The sequence below is a fragment of the Oncorhynchus mykiss genome, chromosome 12 (assembly GCF_057628025.1).
Source record: "Oncorhynchus mykiss isolate SJ-2025 chromosome 12, ASM5762802v1, whole genome shotgun sequence".
Taxonomy (NCBI): domain Eukaryota; kingdom Metazoa; phylum Chordata; class Actinopteri; order Salmoniformes; family Salmonidae; genus Oncorhynchus; species Oncorhynchus mykiss.
This window is the reverse complement of record NC_143033.1, coordinates 48418811-48438472: the sequence shown is the minus strand read 5'-3', so window position 1 is coordinate 48438472 and position 19662 is coordinate 48418811. Positions and strand designations below refer to the sequence as shown.

Sequence of the window (19662 nt, the reverse complement as noted above, 5' to 3'; positions counted from 1 at the left end):
TCTCTCTAGGGAAAACGCGGTCTGTACGCCGTCAGTTGTTTGCCCAGTCCTCAGGCTTGGGTAGCGGAGTATATTGGGAGTGGGTGAATGACGAAGGAGGATGGACTCCATACGAGACTCGCACTTCTATCCTACTAGAACACAGCTACCAGGCACGGCAGGCCACGGCGGACATTGTCTCACACGGCTATAACTACATAGTGGACCTCACGGCGCTGGCCCAGGTCAACAAGGCCACGGGCTACCGGCGACAGGTACGACGGCAGGGTAACCTCCCCTACCCACTGGCATCTGGTGCATCCGTCATACACTCGACCCCGGCCTGCTCCTGCCAGCAGTGTCTGAGCCACAGCAGCACTGGCCCCATGTCCAGCCGCTCGCGCCATTCCTTCTCGTCGGGGCAGCTGAGCCGGCCTAGCCTCCAGGTCCCTAGCAGGGCGACTGGAGCTCACCCCACCTCAGTGTACTCACCCTACCCCAGGAGGCCTCTTTCTGTGGGGGGAATGGCGTGGGGAGGCCCCTGGCCACTGGCACCCTCCGCTAGTCAACTCCCTGGAGCTCAACTGGCCTTGTCCACCAGTGCCAATGGCTTAAGGTGGGTCCTCAGGTCCATCTTATGGCCTTTTCAACCGGCTTTGTTGACATTGTTTGAAAAGTAATTGTCAACTCATTTAGGAGCTTATCCATTTAGACTAATAATCTTTGAGTTGAGTAAGGCATAGCCTACTGATAGAGGGTCTGATTGACATTTAGGCAGAGTTTACACAGGCAGCCCAATTCTGATCTTTTTCCCAATTATTGGCAAATTATCAGATCTGATTGCTCAAAAGACCAATTAGTGGCAAAAGATCAGAATTGGACTGTCTCTAAACACCGCCTTAGACCCAATTGATGTTTTGAACCAATTTATTTTCATGATCTATAATTTCATCTTGAGCTGAGTGACATATTGTTATGATTTGGGGTTAAACTGCAGTATGTCATAGAGTGCTGAATCTGAAAGATTCACAAACACTGTGCGAAAACACCAGGATAAGCTGTTTTGTTGACCTCCACTAAAGAGGAAGTGGTGTTACGCAGGATAGGAAACAAGATTTGTGACCCAAAGCTCTGCTTGGTCAATACGCCGCTGATGTTTTTAAAGGGTTACATTACATCAACTGCTGCGTGTCACACACACTTCCTCCCATTGTTGTCACCATGTGGTCCCTGGTTGTAGTAGGCCTAGGCTATGTCACACCATGTGATGAACAAAGCACCCGGACGAAAGCTTTTGACGGTCATATAGCATTTTTGTTTTCAATAATACCTTAGTGGCACTATTTCTGAATGTTTTGAAGCAGCGCCTGCCAAATATTCTTAAAATAACTTGAGTGAAAAGTGGCAGTATTAAGCAATGTTGAACATAAACATTCACATTACTCCAGATCCTTATCAATTTGGAGAGAAAGCACACAAAGTACAGTGCATTCAGAAAGTATACAGACCCCTTTTTTCACAATTTATGTTACAGCCTTATTCTAAAAATATATATATTTTTTTTACATTTTTGCCCCAAAAAAACAAAACAGATACCTTATTTACATAAGTATTCAGACCCTTTGCTATGAGACTCGACATTGAACTCATCCTTGATGTTTCTACAATTTGATTGGAGTCCACCTAGGGCTGGGTGATATGGCAAATCAATTATCACGATATCTAAATATTTTTTTTCATTCGATAACGATAATTATCATGATATTAATCAAATAATGTTTAACAGGTACATATCTGCTTCAGACACAATAATGCCTTAACAAACTACTAGGCAGGTAGCCTAGTGGTTAGAGCGTTGGACCAGTAACCCTCGAATCCCCAAGGTAAAAATCTGTCATTCTACCCCTGAAGAAGGCAGTTAAACCACTGTTCCCTGATAGGCCATCATTGTAAATAAGAAGTTGTTCTTAACCGACTTGGCTAGTTAAATAAAGGTTCCATAAAATAAAAATTGTTCCTTTTTGACTGTGCTAATTGGTAGCATGTCCTTAGCAATGAAATGCATAATAGCATTTGTGATGTCTGTCTTTTTGATGTTTGCTTGTAGGGCATAAACTCTGTCAGTGTTAACTGCTTCAGGCAAACATTCCTAGATTGGCTGGGGCTTGAGGGGCATTCATCAATACTCAAACTTCCTGCATGTTCCAAAGAGTGATTTTGCTTCAGATGTTGAAAAAGGTTTGTCGTATTACCAGACTTCGTAGCCACCTGTCTACGGCACAATTTGCGCCGGACATTGCTCTGCTCTTTGTCGGACTTCAAAAATCCAAACCACTTCCAAATTACTGAAACAGTTTAACCCTTTTTATCAATAATTTCTTCGTTGGAAGCTGCTCCTTCTCCATGGCGATAACTGTTTTCGCCTACATCACTAATTTTTCGTGGTTAATAGTGGCTAATCCACCAAGTGGTATTGGAGGGCCAGTAGGAGGCACTCTTTCCTCTGGTCTAAACAATATCCCAATGCCCCAGGGCAGTGATTGGGGACACTGCCCTGTGTAGGGTGCCGTCTTTCGGATGGGACGTTAAACGGGCGAGCAACTCTCTGAGGTCATTAAAGATCCCATGGCACTTATCGTAAGAGTAGGGGTGTTAACCCCAGTGTCCTGGCTAAATTCCCAATCTGGCCCTCAAACCATCACAATCACCTAATAATCCCCAGTTTACAATTGGTTCATTCATCCCCCTCCTCTCCCCTGTAACTATTCCCCAGGTCGTTGCTGCAAATGAGAACGTGTTCTCAGTCAACTTACCTGGTAAAATAACGGATAAATAAACTTGAGGTGCTAACTGTTTTTTGGTGGGCGTATACCTCGCCATGTGCATATTGTCGCTTCTCCGCACATTCCTGCTGTGTCAGAGGTGAAATGGACTGCTGTACCTAATTATTCAATATCGACCCTATCGGAAATTAATCTAAACGTTTTTATATCGTTATTGAGGGAAGTAATTACCTCTAATTAATTATTGATTTATCGCCCAGCCCTAAGTCCACCTGTGGTAAATTCAATTGATTGGACATGATTTGGAACTGCACACACCTGTCTGTATAAGGTCCCACAATTGACAGTGCATGTCAGAGCAAAAACAAAGCCATGAGGTCGAAGGAATTGTTTGTTGGGCTCCGAGACAGGATTGTGTCGAGGCACAGATCTGGGGAAGGGTACCAAAAAATGTATGCAGCATAGTGGCCTCCATTCTTAAATGGAAAAAGTTTGGAACCACCAAGACGCTTCCTAGAGTTATCCGCTCGGACAAGCTGAGCAATGGGGAAAGAAGGGCCTTGGTCAGAGAGGTGACAAGAACCCAATGCTCTCTCTGACAGAGCTCCAGAGTTCCTTTTTGGAGATGGGCGGACCTTCTAGAAACACAACCATCTCTGCAGCACTCCACCAATCAGGCCTTTATGGTAGTGGCGAGACAGATGCCACTCCTCAGTAAAAGGCACATGACAGCCCACTTGGCGTTTGCCAAAGGCACCTAAAGACACTGACCATGAGAAACAAGATTCGATGGTCTGAAGAAACCAAGTTTGACCTCTTGCCTGAATGCCAAGCATCATGTCTGGAGGAAACCTGGAACCATCCCAAAGGTGATGTATGGTGGTGGCAGCAACATGCTGTGGGGAGGTTTTTCAGAAGCAGAGACTGGCAGACTAGTCAGGATCAAGGAAAAAAGATGAAAACCTGCTACAGAGTGCTCAGGACCTCAAACTGGGGCAACGATGTATGTACCTTCCAACAGGACGACGACCCTAAGCACACAGCCAAGACAACGTAGAAGTCGCTTTGGGACATATCTCTGAATGTCCTTGAGTGGCTCAGCCAGAAGCCGGACTTGAACCCGATCGAACATCTCTGGAGAGACCTGAAAATAGCTATGCAGCAACGCTCCCCATCCAACCTGACAGAGCTTGAGAGGATTTGCACAGAAGAATGGGAGAAATTCCCCAAATATAGGTGTGCCAAGCTTGTAGCGTCATACCCAAGAAGACTCGAGGCTGTAATCGCTGCCAAAGGTGCTTCTACAAAGTACTGAGTAAAGGGTCTGAATAGTTATGTAAATATGATATCAGTTTTTATTATTGATACATTTCTAAACTTATTTTTGCTTTGTCATCATGGGGTATTGTGTGTATATTGATGAGGGGGGTAAGAACAATTTAATCCATTTTAGAATAAGTCTGTAACGTAAAACAAAATGTGGAAAAGGTTCAAGGGGTCACAATACTTTCCAAAGGCACTGTATCTGACGCACTGGATTAGGGCTGGGAATTGCCAAGGACCTCACAATACGATATTATCGCATACATAGGCTTGTATTGCAATTCTCAGGGTTCTATATGCATTGCTATTTGATGCTCCAAATATTGCTCACTTTATATCTGCTGCAGAGAGGTGAGAACGAGTTTTGATCAGTCAGGAAAATGAAAGTGCTGAAAACATGTTAGCTCACTATTTAATAAGATGCCGAACAAAAGTTATAGGATGAAAAATAGTGGCTTTTTGGAGCAGGTACAGATGACTACTGGTAGCTAATGCTACCTACAGTATTAAAACTATATACACTGCTCAAAAAAATAAATGGAACACTAAAATAACACATCCTAGATCTGAATGAATGAAATATTCTTATTTAATACTTTTTTCTTTACATAGTTGAATGTGCTGACAACAAAATCACACAAACATTATCAATGGGAATCAAATTTATCAACCCATGGAGGTCTGGATTTGGAGTCACACTCAACATTAAAGTGGAAAACCACACTACAGGCTGATACAACTGTGATGTAATGTCCTTAAAACAAGCCAAAATGAGGCTCAGTAGTGTGTGTGGCCTCCACGTGCCTGTATGACCTCCCGACAACGCCTGGGCATGCTCCTGATGAGGTGGCGCATGGTCTCCTGAGGGATCTCATCCCAGACCTGGACTAAAGCATCCGCCAACTCCTGGACAGTCTGTGGCGTTGGTGGATGGAGCGAGACATGATGTCCCAGATGTGCTCAATTGGATTCAGGTCTGGGGAACGGGCGGGCCAGTCCATTGCATCAATGCCTTCCTCTTGCAGGAACTGCTGACACACTTCAGCCACATGAGGTCTAGCATTGTCTTGCATTAGGAGGAACCCAGGGCCAACCGCACCAGCATATGGTCTCACAAGGGGTCTGAGGATCTCATCTCTGTACCCAATGGCAGTCAGGCTACCTCTGGCAAGCACATGGAGGGCTGTGCGGCCCCCCAGAGAAATGCCACCCCACACCATGACTGACCCACCACCAAACCGGTCATGCTGGAGGATGTTGCAGGCAGCAGAACGTTCTCCACGGCGTCTCCAGACTGTCACGTCTGTCACGTGCTCAGTGTGAACCTGCTTTCATCTGTGAAGAGCACAGGGCGCCAGCGACGAATTTGCCAATCTTGGTGTTCTCTGGCAAATGCCAAACGTCCTGCACGGTGTTGGGCTGTAAGCACAACCCCCACCTGTGGCTGTCGGGCCCTCATACCACCCTCATGGAGTCTGTTTCTGACTTTTTGAGCAGACACATGCACATTTGTGGCCTGCTGGAGGTCATTTTGCAGGGCTCTGACAGTGCTCCTTCTGCTCCTCCTTGCACAAAGGCAGAGGTAGCGGTCCAGCTGCTGGGTTGTTGCCCTCCTACGGCCTCCTCCACGTCTCCTGATGTATTGGCCTGTCTCCTGGTAGCGCCTCCATGCTCTGGAGACTACGCTGACAGACACAGCAAACCTTCTTGCCACAGCTCGCATTGATGTGCCATCCTGGATGAGCTGCACTACCTGAGCCACTTGTGTGGGTTGTAGACTCCATCTCATGCTACCACTAGAGTGAAAGCACCGCCAGCATTCAAAAGTGACCAAAACATCAGCCAGGAAGCATAGGAACTGAGAAGTGGTCTGTGGTCACCACCTGCAGAACCACTCCTTTATTGGGGGTGTCTTACTAATTGCCTATAATTTCCACCTGCTGTCTATTCCATTTGCACAACAGCATGTGAAATTTGTCAATCAGTGTTGATTCCTAAGTGGACAGTTTGATTTCACAGAAGTGTGATTGACTTGGAGTTACATTGTGTTGTTTAAGTGTTCCCTTTTATTTTTTTGAGCAGTCTATATTACAGTTGAAGTCGGAAGTTTACATACACCTTAGGCAAATACATTTAAACTCTGTTTTTCACAATTCCTGACATTTAATCCTAATAAAAATGTCTTCGGTCAGTTAGCATCACCACTTTATTTTAAGAATGTGATTTTCAGATTTTATTTCTTTCATCACACTCTGTGGGTCAGACCTTGACATACACTCAATTCGTTTTTGGTAGCATTGCCTTTAAATTGTTTAACTTGGGTCAAGTGTTTTGGGTAGCCTTCCATAAGCTTCCCACAATAAGTTGGGTGAATTTTATCCCATTCCTCCTGACAGAGCTGGTGTAACTGAATCAGATTTGTAGGCCCCCTTGCACACTTTCAGTTCTGCTCAAACATTTTCTATAGGACTGAGGTTAGGGCTTTGTGATGACCACTCCAATACCTTGACTTTGTTGTCCTTAAGCCATTTTGCTACCACTTTGGAAGTATGCTTGGGGTCATTGTCCATTTGGAAGACCCATGTGTGACCAAGCTTTAACTTCCTGACTGATGTCTTGAGATGTTGCTTCAATATAGCCACATAATTTTTCTACCTCATGATGCCATCTATTTTGTGAAGTGCACCTCCTGCAGTAAAGCACCCCCACATCATGATGATGTCACCCCTGTGCTTCACGGTTGGGATGGTGTTCTTCGGCTTGCAAGCATCCCCCTTTTTCCTCCAAACATAACGATGGTCATTATGGCCAAACAGTTTGATTTTTGTTTCATCAGACCAGAGGACATTTCTCCAAAAAGTACAATCTTTGTCCCCATGCGCAGTTACAAACCGTAGTCTGGCTTTTTTTATGCTGAGCGGCCTTTCAGGTTATGTCGATATAGGACATGTTTTACTGTGGATATAGATACTTTTGTACCTGTTTCCTCCAGCATCTTCACAAGGTTCTTTGCTGTTGTTCTGGGATTGATTTGCACTTTTTGCACTGAAGTACGTTCATCTCTAGGAGACAGGTGTCTCCTTCCTCAGAGGTATGACGGCTGTGTGGTCCCATGGTGTTTATTCTTGCGTACTATTGTTTGTACAGATGAACGTGGTACCTTTAGGCATTTGTAAATTGCTCCCAAGGATGAATCAGACTTGTGGAGGTCTACAATTTTGTTTCTAACGTCTTGACTGATTTAGTTTGATTTTTCCCATGATGTCAAGCAAAGAAGCACCGGGTTTGAAGGTAGGCCTTGAAATACATCCACAGGTACACCTCCAATTGACTCAAAATATGTCAATTAGCCTATCAGAAGCGTCTAAAGCCATGACATAATTTTCTGGAATTTTCCAAGATGTTTAAAGGCACAGTCAACTTAGTGTATGTAAACTTCTGACCCACTAGAATTGTGATAGTGAAATAATCTGTCTGTAAACAATTGTTGGAAAAATGACTTGTCATGCACAAAGTAGATGTCCTAACCGACTTGCCAAAACTATAGTTTGTTATCAAGAAATGTGTGGAGTGGTTGAAAAATAGTTTTCATGACACCAACCTTAGTGTATGTAAACGTATTACTTCAGTACCACACACGTTTCTTTATTTTTACTATTGTCTACTTTGTAGAATAAGAGAGCAGAAATCAAAACTATGAAATAACATATGGAAACATGTAGGATGCAAAAAAAGTGTTAAAACAAATCAATATATTTCTAACCTTTAAAAGAGCCTCCCTTTGCCTTGATGACAGCTTTGCACACTCTTGGCATTCTCCCAACATTCTTGAAGGAGTTCCCATATATGTTGTGCTCCTTAGTGGCGCAGCGGTCTCTGGCAATGCCCTGCAGTGCTAGAGGCCTCACCACATACAGCCCGGGATCGAACCAAGGTATCACATCCGGCCGTGATCGAGAGTCCCATTGGCCAAGCGTCGTCCGGGTTAGAGGAGGGTTTGGCTGGGCTATTCCGTCATTGTAAAATAAGAATTTTTCATAACTGACTTGCCAAGTTAAATCAATTTAAAATATATGTTGCACATTTGTTGGCTGCTTTTCCTTCACTTCGCGGTCCAACTCCTCTCAAACCATCTCTATTGGCTTGAGATCGGTTGGTTATGGAGTCCAGGTCTTATGCGGCACTCCATCACTCTCCTTGGAGTCACTCCATCACTCTCCTTGGAGTCACTCCATCACTCTCCTTACACAGCCTGGTAGGTGTGTTGGGCCATTTTCATGTTGAAAAACAAGTAATACACATACTAAGCACAAACCAGATGGGATGGTGTATCGCTACAGAATGCTGTGGTAGCCATGCTGGTTACAGTGCCTTGCGAAAGTATTCGGCCCCCTTGAACTTTGCGACCTTTTGCCACATTTCAGGCTTCAAACATAAAGATATAAAACTGTATTTTTTTGTGAAGAATCAACAACAAGTGGGACACAATCATGAAGTGGAACGACATTTATTGGATATTTCAAACTTTTTTAACAAATCAAAAATGGAAAAATTGGGCGTGCAAAATTATTCAGCCCCTTTAATTTCAGTGCAGCAAACTCTCTCCAGAAGTTCAGTGAGGATCTCTGAATGATCCAATGTTGACCTAAATGACTAATGATGATGATATACAATCCACCTGTGTGTAATCAAGTCTCCGTATAAATGCACCTGCACTGTGATAGTCTCAGAGGTCCGTTAAAAGCGCAGAGAGCATCATGAAGAACAAGGAACACACCAGGCAGGTCCGAGATACTGTTGTGAAGAAGTTTAAAGCCGGATTTGGATACAAAAAGATTTCCCAAGCTTTAAACATCCCAAGGAGCACTGTGCAAGCAATAATATTGAAATGGAAGGAGTATCAGACCACTGCAAATCTACCAAGACCTGGCCGTCCCTCTAAACTTTCAGCTCATACAAGGAGAAGACTATCACAGTGCAGGTGCATTTATACGGAGACTTGATTACACACAGGTGGATTGTATTTATCATCATTAGTCATTTAGGTCAACATTGGATCATTCAGAGATCCTCACTGAACTTCTGGAGAGAGTTTGCTGCACTGAAAGTAAAGGGGCTGAATAATTTTGCACGCCCAATATTTCAGTTTTTGATATGTTAAAAAAGTTTGAAATATCCAATAAATGTCGTTCCACTTCATGATTGTGTCCCACTTGTTGTTGATTCTTCACAAAAAAATACAGTTTTATATCTTTGTTTGAAGCCTGAAATGTGGCAAAAGGTTGCAAAGTTCACTAACTGTCACCAGCAAAGCACCATTACACCACCACCTCCATGCTTCACGGTGGGAACCACACATGCGGAGAGCATCCGTTTACGTATTCTGCGTCTTACAAAGACATGGTGGTTGGAACTAATAATGTCACATTTAGACTTGTCAGACCAAGGACCGATTTAGCCTAGTCTGCTGACCATTGCTTGTGTTTCTTGGCCCAAGCAAGTCTCTTCTTATTATTGGTGTCCTTTAGTAGTGGTTTCTTTGCAGCAATCGACCATGAAGGCCTGATTCACGCCGTCTCCTCTGAACAGTTGATGTTGAGATGTCTGTTACTTGAACTCTGAAGCATTTATTTGGGCTGCAATTTCTGAGGCTGGTAACTCTCTAATGAACGTATCCTCTGCAGCAGAGGTAACTCAGGGTCTTCCTTTCCTGTGCTGTTCCTCATGAGAGCCAGTTTCATCATAGCGCTTGATGGTTTTTGCAACTGCACTTGCAGAAACTTTCAAAGTTCTTCACATTTTCCGGATTGACTGACCTACATGTCTTCAAGTAATGATGGACTGTCGTTTCGCTTTGCTTATTTGAGCTGTTCTTGCCATAATATGGACTTGGTATTTTACCAAATAGGACTGTCTTTTGTATACCACCCCTACCTTGTCACAACATAATTGTTTGGCTCAAACGCATTAAGAATGACTATTTTATTTACATAGGCAAGTCAGTTAAGAACAAATTCTTATTTACAGTGACGGCCTAGGAACAGTGGGTTAACTGCCTTGTTCAAGGGCAGAACGACAGATTCTTTACCTTGTCAGCTCGAGGATTCGATCTAGCAACCTTTCGGTTACTGGCCCAACGCTCTAACCACTATGCTAAATAAATTCCACAAATTAACTTTTAACAAGGCACATGTGTTAAATTAAATGCTTTCCAGGTGAGTACCTCACAAAGCTGGTTGAGAGTGCCTAGAGTGTGCAAATCTGTTATCAAGGCAAATGGTGGCTACTTTGAAGAATCTAAAATATACACTTTTTTTGGTTACTACATGATTCCATATGTGTTATTTTATAGTTTCATGTCTACACTATTATTCTACAATGTAGAAAAAGAAGTAAATCCTGAATGAGTGTGTCCAAACTTACTGGCTTACTGGAGAGACGCTATCCGAAGCGGTGCAGCCAACAGGTTTCTCCACGCATCGCGCAGACAGGAAAAAACATCTTTCTGGTAAAAAGAGGGGCGGGGGCGTATGCCTTATGACTAACGTGACATGGTGTGATGAAAGAAACATACAGGAACTCAAATCCTTCTGTTCACCTGATTTAGAATTCCTCACAATCAAATGTAGACCGCATTATCTACCAAGAGAATTCTCTTCGATTATAATCACAGCCGTATATATCCCCCCCCAAGCAGACACATCGTTGGCTCTGAATGAACTTTATTTGACTCTTTGCAAACTGGAAACCATTTATCCGGAGGCTGCATTCATTGTAGCTGGGGATTTTAACAAGGCTAATCTGAAAACAGGACTCCCCAAATTTTATCAGCATATCGATTGCGCAACCAGGGGTGGAAAGACCTTGGATCATTGTTACTCTAACTTCCGCGACGCATATAAGGCCCTGCCCCGCCCCCCTTTCGGAAAAGCTGACCATGACTCCATTTTGTTGATCCCTGCCTACAGACAGAAACTAAAACAAGAGGCTCCCACACTGAGGTCTGTCCAACGCTGGTCCGACCAAGCTGACTCCACACTCCAAGACTGCTTCCATCACGTGGACTGGGACATGTTTCGTATTGCGTCAGACAACAACATTGACGAATACGCTGATTCGGTGTTCGAGTTCATTAGAACGTGCGTTGAAGATGTCGTTCCCATAGCAACGATTAAAACATTCCCTAACCAGAAACCGTGGATTGATGGCAGCATTCGTGTGAAACTGAAAGCGCGAACCACTGCTTTTAATCAGGGCAAGGTGTCTGGTAACATGACCGAATACAAACAGTGCAGCTATTCCCTCCGCAAGGCTATCAAACAAGCTAAGCGTCAGTACAGAGACAAAGTAGAATCTCAATTCAACGGCTCAGACACAAGAGGCATGTGGCAGGGTCTACAGTCAATCACGGACTACAGGAAGAAATCCAGCCCAGTCACGGACCAGGATGTCCTGCTCCCAGGCAGACTAAATAACTTTTTTGCCCGCTTTGAGGACAATACAGTGCCACTGACACGGCCTGCAACGAAAACTTGCGGTCTCTCCTTCACTGCAGCCGAGGTGAGTAAGACATTTAAACGTGTTAACCCTCGCAAGGCTGCAGGCCCAGACGGCATCCCCAGCCGCGCCCTCAGAGCATGCGCAGACCAGCTGGCCGGTGTGTTTACGGACATATTCAATCAATCCCTATACCAGTCTGCTGTTCCCACATGCTTCAAGAGGGCCACCATTGTTCCTGTTCCCAAGAAAGCTAAGGTAACTGAGCTAAACGACTACCGCCCCGTAGCACTCACTTCCGTCATCATGAAGTGCTTTGAGAGACTAGTCCAGGACCATATCACCTCCACCCTACCTGACACCCTAGACCCACTCCAATTTGCTTACCGCCCAAATAGGTCCACAGACGATGCAATCTCAACCACACTGCACACTGCCCTAACCCATCTGGACAAGAGGAATACCTATGTGAGAATGCTGTTCATTGACTACAGTTCGGCATTCAACACCATAGTACCCTCCAAGCTCGTCATCAAGCTCGAGACCCTGGGTCTCGACCCCGCCCTGTGCAACTGGGTACTGGACTTCCTGACGGGCCGCCCCCAGGTGGTGAGGGTAGGCAACAACATCTCCTCCCCGCTGATCCTCAACACTGGGGCCCCACAAGGGTGCGTTCTGAGCCCTCTCCTGTACTCCCTGTTCACCCACGACTGCGTGGCCACGCACGCCTCCAACTCAATCATCAAGTTTGCGGACGACACAACAGTGGTAGGCTTGATTACCAACAACGACGAGACGGCCTACAGGGAGGAGGTGAGGGCCCTCGGAGTGTGGTGTCAGGAAAATAACCTCACACTCAACGTCAACAAAACTAAGGAGATGATTGTGGACTTCAGGAAACAGCAGAGGGAACACCCCCCTATCCACATCGATGGAACAGTAGTGGAGAGGGTAGCAAGTTTTAAGTTCCTCGGCATACACATCACAGACAAACTGAATTGGTCCACTCACACAGACAGCATTGTGAAGAAGGCGCAGCAGCGCCTCTTCAACCTCAGGAGGCTGAAGAAATTCGGCTTGTCACCAAAAGCACTCACAAACTTCTACAGATGCACAATCGAGAGCATCCTGGCGGGCTGTATCACCGCCTGGTACGGCAACTGCTCCGCCCTCAACCGTAAGGCTCTCCAGAGGGTAGTGAGGTCTGCACAACGCATCACCGGGGGCAAACTACCTGCCCTCCAGGACACATACACCACCCGATGTCACAGGAAGGCCATAAAGATCATCAAGGACATCAACCACCCGAGCCACTGCCTGTTCACCCCGCTATCATCCAGAAGGCGAGGTCAGTACAGGTGCATCAAAGCTGGGACCGAGAGACTGAAAAACAGCTTCTATCTCAAGGCTATCAGACTGTTAAACAGCCACCACTAACATTGAGTGGCTGCTGCCAACACACTGACACTGACTCAACTCCAGCCACTTTAATAATGGGAATTGATGGGAAATGATGTAAATATATCACTAGCCACTTTAACCAATGCTACCTTATATAATGTTACTCACCCTACATTATTCATCTCATAGGCATACGTATATACTGTACTCTATATCATCGACTGTATCCTTATGTAATACATGTATCACTAGCCACTTTAACTATGCCACTTTGTTTACATACTCATCTCATATGTATATACTGTACTCGATACAATCTACTGTATCTGCCTATGCTGCTCTGTACCATCACTCATTCATATATCCTTATGTACATATTCTTTATCCCCTCACACTGTGTACAAGACAGTAGTTTTGGAATTGTTAGTTAGATTACTTGTTGCTTATTACTGCATTGTCGGAACTAGAAGCACAAGCATTTCGCTACACTCGCATTAACATCTGCTAACCATGTGTATGTGACAAATAAAATTTGATTTGATTTGATTACTGTATACATATATACACACTATAGGTATCCGTTCACTAGATATGCGTAACTGTGGTAGGCTTTCTCTGCATGTGTTCTGGAATACTTGCAGCAGGACTTCTCTGCTTTTGCTCTGCTCTCTCTTGGGCACCACTGAACACAGGCCTCAGTGGAACGACATGAAAGTGTTGGAAACCAGGAGGAAATACTGCACAGTGCACCGTAGTACCCCTGGCCTTTGTCTGACGTGGAGCAGGAAAGCCGGATTTTTGGGGGTCCATTGTTCTCCTCCTCATGGGGACAGGTTCAACTCTGAACACTGGCAGGCATGTTTTAGCAAGGCCACGCTAGCTTCCCATCCATCATTAATCAGAGGAAGGACATTTATCTTCTGTGGATTTCCTAGCTTTTTAATTTAGAATGTCGAAAGTTGAGAAATTCAAATCGTAACCTTTTAGTATTGTTATTGATATAATTGTTAACCTGCAGTGACAGGCCGCAGAACTATTCAATATAGATGATATCGTGGATGGATTCTGCAGTGTCTAGAGCTCTTTTTTGTTGTTGTTGTTGAGAAACCACATCAGTTCTTCATTTGATTGCTCATGCAATGGTGTGTACGGATTCGTATGTGTGCCTTTTGGCCTTCACCATGCTCCGTTAATGTCCGTTTTCCTGTTTCTTCTGCCACAGTATCCCCACCATCCCTGTGCAACTGAATGGATCCACCAGTGTGAGCTCAGCCCTGGCAGGTAAAGAGGTCCCAAGTAATTCATCCAATTTTCACGTCCCCAATGGTGGTACTACCTGTATTCTTACAGTCCCCATCCATGTGAATTCTAGCGGTTTCGGTAAAGCATTGTTTTTCTTGTTGACGATGGCAGAACCTTCTGCTCCATGAGGTTACGTCTCAGTGTGAAAGTAAGAGGGTGAAAAAGTGTTGCGTTTTCACACTCATAAGTTTTAAAATCAATGTTCGTTGACATACTTTGTTTCAGCCAAATGTGTAGCCTATGGCAAGCTAATGACTTAACAAAGATGGCTGTTACACCAGAAATAGGCTACACATTTGACAGCACTGTCCAGCAATTGTGTGCTTTAGTAAGCTTATCTGATAGACCTGACAGATTTTAGAGGCACAGCTTTTGTTGACCAGTCATTAAAGCAGTGATACAGAGAACTCCTTTGTGATTTCATGGCAATAGCCTGTCACTGTCTATGGTGTGAAAGCATTGTGTCTCTCTAGACAACTAGTCTAGCACCTCCAGTTTATCGCTGTGCACAATCTCCACAGACCAGGCCCTGTTGTGCACCAACCAGGCTTGGTTCTTGTCAGTTGCCCAGCCCATGATGTAATTTATTTTCCAGGGTAGTCTCAGGGGGTTGTGGTCTTAATGAAAAGGAATAGTTAAAGCAATAGTTCACTTTTTTCTTTCTCGTTACATTTTCCGTTACACTTAGGATGTTGTCGTTTTATCCAAAACGTTTATTTTATTTGTTATATGGTTATTTCGCAATGTCCAAAATGTCCTAGCTAGCAGTTCATCTTTTTACGCAAAAAAAAATCTCATTCCTGTTGAGCCAGCAGATAGGCCACCAGAGAGACAGACTGAGCATATATACAGTGGGGCAAAAAAGTATTTAGTCAGCCACCAAATTGTGCATGTTCTCCCACTTAAAGATGAGGGGCCTGTAATTTTCATCATAGGTACACTTCTACTATGACAGACAAAATGAGAAAGAAAATCACATTGTAGGATTTTTAATTAATTTATTTGCAAATTATGGTGGAAAATAAGTATTTGGTCACCTACAAACAAGCAAAATTTCTGGCTCTCATAGACCTGTAACTTCTTCTTTAAGAGGCTCCTCTGTCCTCCACTTGTTACTTGTATTAATGGCACCTGTTTGAACTTGTTATCAGTATAAAAGACACCTGTCCACAACCTGAAACAGTCACACTCCAAACTCCACTATGGCCAAGAACAAAGAGCTGTCAAAGCACACCAGAAACAAAATTGTAGACCTGCACCAGGCTGGGAAGACTGAATCTGCAATAGGTAAGCAGCTTGGTTTGAAGAAATCAACTGTGGGAGAAATTATTAGGAAATGGAAGACATACAAGACCACTGATAATCTCCCTCGATCTGGGGCTCCACGCAAGATCTCACCCCGTGGGGTCAAAATGATCACAAGAACGGTGAGCAAAAATCCCAGAACCACACAGGGGGACCTAGTGAATGACCTGCAGAGAGCTGGGACCAAAGTAACAAAGCCAGTAACCAGTACCATCAGTAACACACTACGCCGCCAGGGACTCAAATCCTGCAGTGCCAGATGTGTCCCCCTGCTTAAGCCAGTACATGTCCAGGCCCGTCTGAAGTTTGCTAGAGAGCATTTGGATGATCCAGAAGAAGATTGGGAGAATGTCATATGGTCAGATGAAACCAAAATATAACTTTTTGGTAAAAACTCAACTCGTCGTGTTTGGAGGACAAAGAATGCTGAGTTGCATCCAAAGAACACCATACCTACTGTGAAGCATGAGGGTGGAAACATCATGCTTTGGGGCTGTTTTTCTGCAAAGGGACCAGGACGACTGATCCGTGTAAAGGAAAGAATGAATGGTGCCATGTATCGTGAGATTTTGAGTGAAAACCTCCTTCCATCAGCAAGGGCATTGAAGATGAAACGAGGCTGGGTCTTTCAGCATGACAATGATCCCAAACACACCGCCCGGGCAACGAAGGAGTGGCTTCTTAAGAAGCATTTCAAGGCCCTGGAGTGGCCTAGCCAGTCTCCAGATCTCAACCCCATTGAAAGTCCGTGTTGCCCAGCAACAGCCCCAAAACATCACTGCTCTAGAGGAGATCTGCATGGAGGAATGGGCCAAAATACCAGCAACAGTGTGAAAACCTTGTGAAGACTTACAGAAAATGTTTGACCTTTGTCATTGCCAACAAAGGGTATATAACAAAGTATTGAGAAACTTTTGTTATTGACCAAATACTTATTTTCCACCATAATTTGCAAATTCATAAAAAATCCTACAATGTGATTTTCTGGATTTTGTCTCTCATTTTGTCTGTCATAGTTGAAGTGTACCTATGATGAAAATTACAGGCCTCTCTCATATTTTTAAGTGGGAGAACTTGCACAATTGGTGGCTGACTAAATACTTTTTTGCCCCACTGTATATGCATGTGTGACCAACAGCAATTCAGCTTATTTTGCATGTGAACACTTTTGGTCCAGTTGGACTTTAGCTAAAATGTTTTGTAGAGTGCATTTTTGAAGATTTTCTTTGTTACATTTTGTAAATATTTGTTTGTGTCCTCTTTAAAACTTACCCTTAATGAAATAACAGTTTTTTTCCCACATAGTTGGTTCAGGGATTCGACTCGGCAACCATTCAGTTACTGTTTCAACTCTTATAACCACTAGGCTAAATGCTGTCCAGAATCGAGGCAGAACCTTACAATATGGCTTTAAAAAGGAAATCGGTGCATTTATCACATCAGCCCACATTTATTACTGCTGAATGTTAGTCAAACACATTTTCTTTACTGTACAAACAATGAATCCAAATGACTTCTTATTCCTGAATCCAATGTTCTCTATTTTGACCAAGCAGAATTGGTCTGGAAGCTTCCCAAACTTCCCAATACACGCCCTCTTTTCCCACCAGTCAGTCACTGCTTTATCCACCATGTCGCATCCCTTTGGTCCTGATCCCCTTCCAACCCCCCCGTCCCCCACCCCCGTCCCCCACCCCCTCTGCATGTCTCCACCGGTCCTCCCCTGGCCACCCACTCCAGGCATGGCCTCCATTTTGATGTCAGCAGTGGGACTCGGCGTACGCTTCATGAGTGCTCCCTCCTCCGCTCCTCCTCCCCCCAGCAGCAGCAGGCCCGCGGGCTCCAAAAGTCGCAGCTCGGTTAGGAGGGAAAAGAGGCAGCACAGGACAGGTAGCTACGCCACCCACCCCCCTCCTACCCCCCCCCCCCCCCCCCCATTATGGGCCTGCATCCAGCTCTGTGCCTTGTCACATCCAATGCTTTCCATTGTGTTGTCATCTAGAGTTATCCCAAACAAGTTGTAATACATGTTCAAATATGAAAAAAATTTATTCCTTGTGTTTTTGTGGTGGGAAACTAATATGCCTGCCTGGTGAAACAACATTGGCGATATCCGAGCTAGGAATTCCTATTCTCACTCAGTTTTAGGATCTCAATAGTCACTACACAAGACTTACAATCAATGGGAGTGATGGGGGCAACTGAAATCAACTCATTGATTTGGTTTGACTTGCCTTAAAGGTGATTTGGCCCAAAATATATCATGGTTGCCCCTATCACTCCCATAGATCTTTCACTAGAGGTGGCTAAAGTTAGCTCAAGTTAGTAGTGGCTTTTAAAATAAACCTGAACCATGGATTACATTTCCCCTGGCTGATATACTACTATCAGTGTAAGGAACCATTTATCATTAAGTTGTGTGTGTGTATTTTAGATTATATGTACACATTTCAAAATGAAAATGAAAAGGCATCTCAGGCAGTGTGTTTTGATTGTTACCTGCAGGCTAGTATAGCGTCCTTTTATCTTACATGTGCTCACTCTTTTATTTCATTCCATCGCCTACTTGTCTCTGTACTAATCATTTGCCCTCACGTGACTCTCTCATTCATATCCACGAATCAGTGTTGTGATGTTGCTTGGCGGTCAACACCGTATTCATTAGCTAACAAACATTGGTGTGTTTCCTTCAGAACTAATCGTGTTCCTGCTTTTTGGATCCAGCTTATCTTCATATAATGCCTTTTTATTTACGAAGGTGTTCTATAAAGATGGCGAACTGACATTCACAAATCTAACTCTGAGGAAGCACCTGAAATTGGCACCATATTCCCTACATAGTGCACTACTTTTGACCAATGTAGGGAATAGGGTGGCATTTGTGACGCATACCCTGACTGACGAAGGAAGAGCAAGAGGGTGCGTTTGGCACATTAGTAGATTAGTGTCAACATCTTACCCTCTTCTCTCATTCAGCCATAACTGTCAAACATTAATACTGTGTGCCTCAAACTCATGTTACATTTTCGAGCAGTGCTCTTGCATGGTACAGATTTGCCAACTAAGCCTGCCTAAAGTCTGAGCTGCAGCGAAGTGTGTAGGCTACTTCTGCAGAATGAGTTGGACATTTTTGCTTTAGGCTTTCAGAAGGCAGAAATATAAAATACAGTGAAAGTGACGTGTCAATTAAAATGTTTTTGGATTTAACTATAGGCTATAAAATCTAGGCTTATATCTGTGAACATAATTTGTTCGCAAACTGCAAAACAACTAGGCAACCACTGAAAGCCATGGATTAAAAAAACAAATGTCTATACAATTTCTGTCATGATAATACCACCTGTGTCCTGTGTATGTGGTTGGCTTCTCCCCAACTCTGTTCATTGTGTCCACTATCCTCTCAGTCCCGGCCCAGAAACCAGAGGATGTCATTCACCGCTACATGGAGGAAGTGGCCTCTGCTCAAGACGAGGTACGCATGTCAATGTCAATCTCCCTCCTCCCTCGCATCTTATTTATTTATTTATTTATTTGTTTTTTTTGTATAGGGTGAAGTTGCCCCTAGGCGCTGATCTTGGGTCAGTTTAGCATTTTCCCCCCTAATGGTTAAGGTTAGGATTGGGGGAAGGGAATCTTATCCTAGATCTGTACCTAGGGGGAAATTCTCCCTGGGGCCGTCTTTTTACGCAGCACTCACTGAAGTAGTGCTCTTGCAGGAGAATCAGTCGTGTGTTTCCTCGTTCTGGTACACAGGAACTCATTGTAAAGATGCAATTAATTACACCTGCTTTAGTTTGCATGTAGTCTCTCAGACTTAAACTATATTTGTAAAAAATTATACATTCATGTGAAGGTGATGTGATTTTTTTTTATATACAAAGCAACTAATTGTATTTGTATTGAAGAAAGAAATGTTATTTTGCAAAGAATTTGCAGTATGCAGGTTGAAAGCAATATGATTTCTCTAAAATGAACACAGGCTTGGCCTATTTCTAAAGCAGTATGAGCAAACCAACTGCTGTTTTGTATACAATACCCATCTGTATCCCCAAGTTATCCCAACCACAATTGA

The 19662-nt window shown here is 44.0% G+C and overlaps 1 protein-coding gene across 2 annotated transcripts in view; it reads left to right on the top strand.

The window, feature by feature from the left end:
* The window catches only part of LOC110537700 (putative E3 ubiquitin-protein ligase DTX2), a 31880-nt gene that overhangs the window by 2691 nt on the left and 9527 nt on the right, over window positions 1-19662 (top strand). Inside the window, exons 2-5 of one of the 2 annotated variants that reach the window (XM_036937662.2) lie at window positions 10-595; window positions 14206-14264; window positions 17331-17480; window positions 18995-19062. In XM_036937662.2, coding sequence (XP_036793557.1) covers window positions 10-595; window positions 14206-14264; window positions 17331-17480; window positions 18995-19062 — 863 coding nt within the window. The remainder of the gene's footprint in view (window positions 1-9; window positions 596-14205; window positions 14265-17330; window positions 17481-18994; window positions 19063-19662) is intronic. The other variant, XM_021623940.3, reaches the window with a different exon arrangement.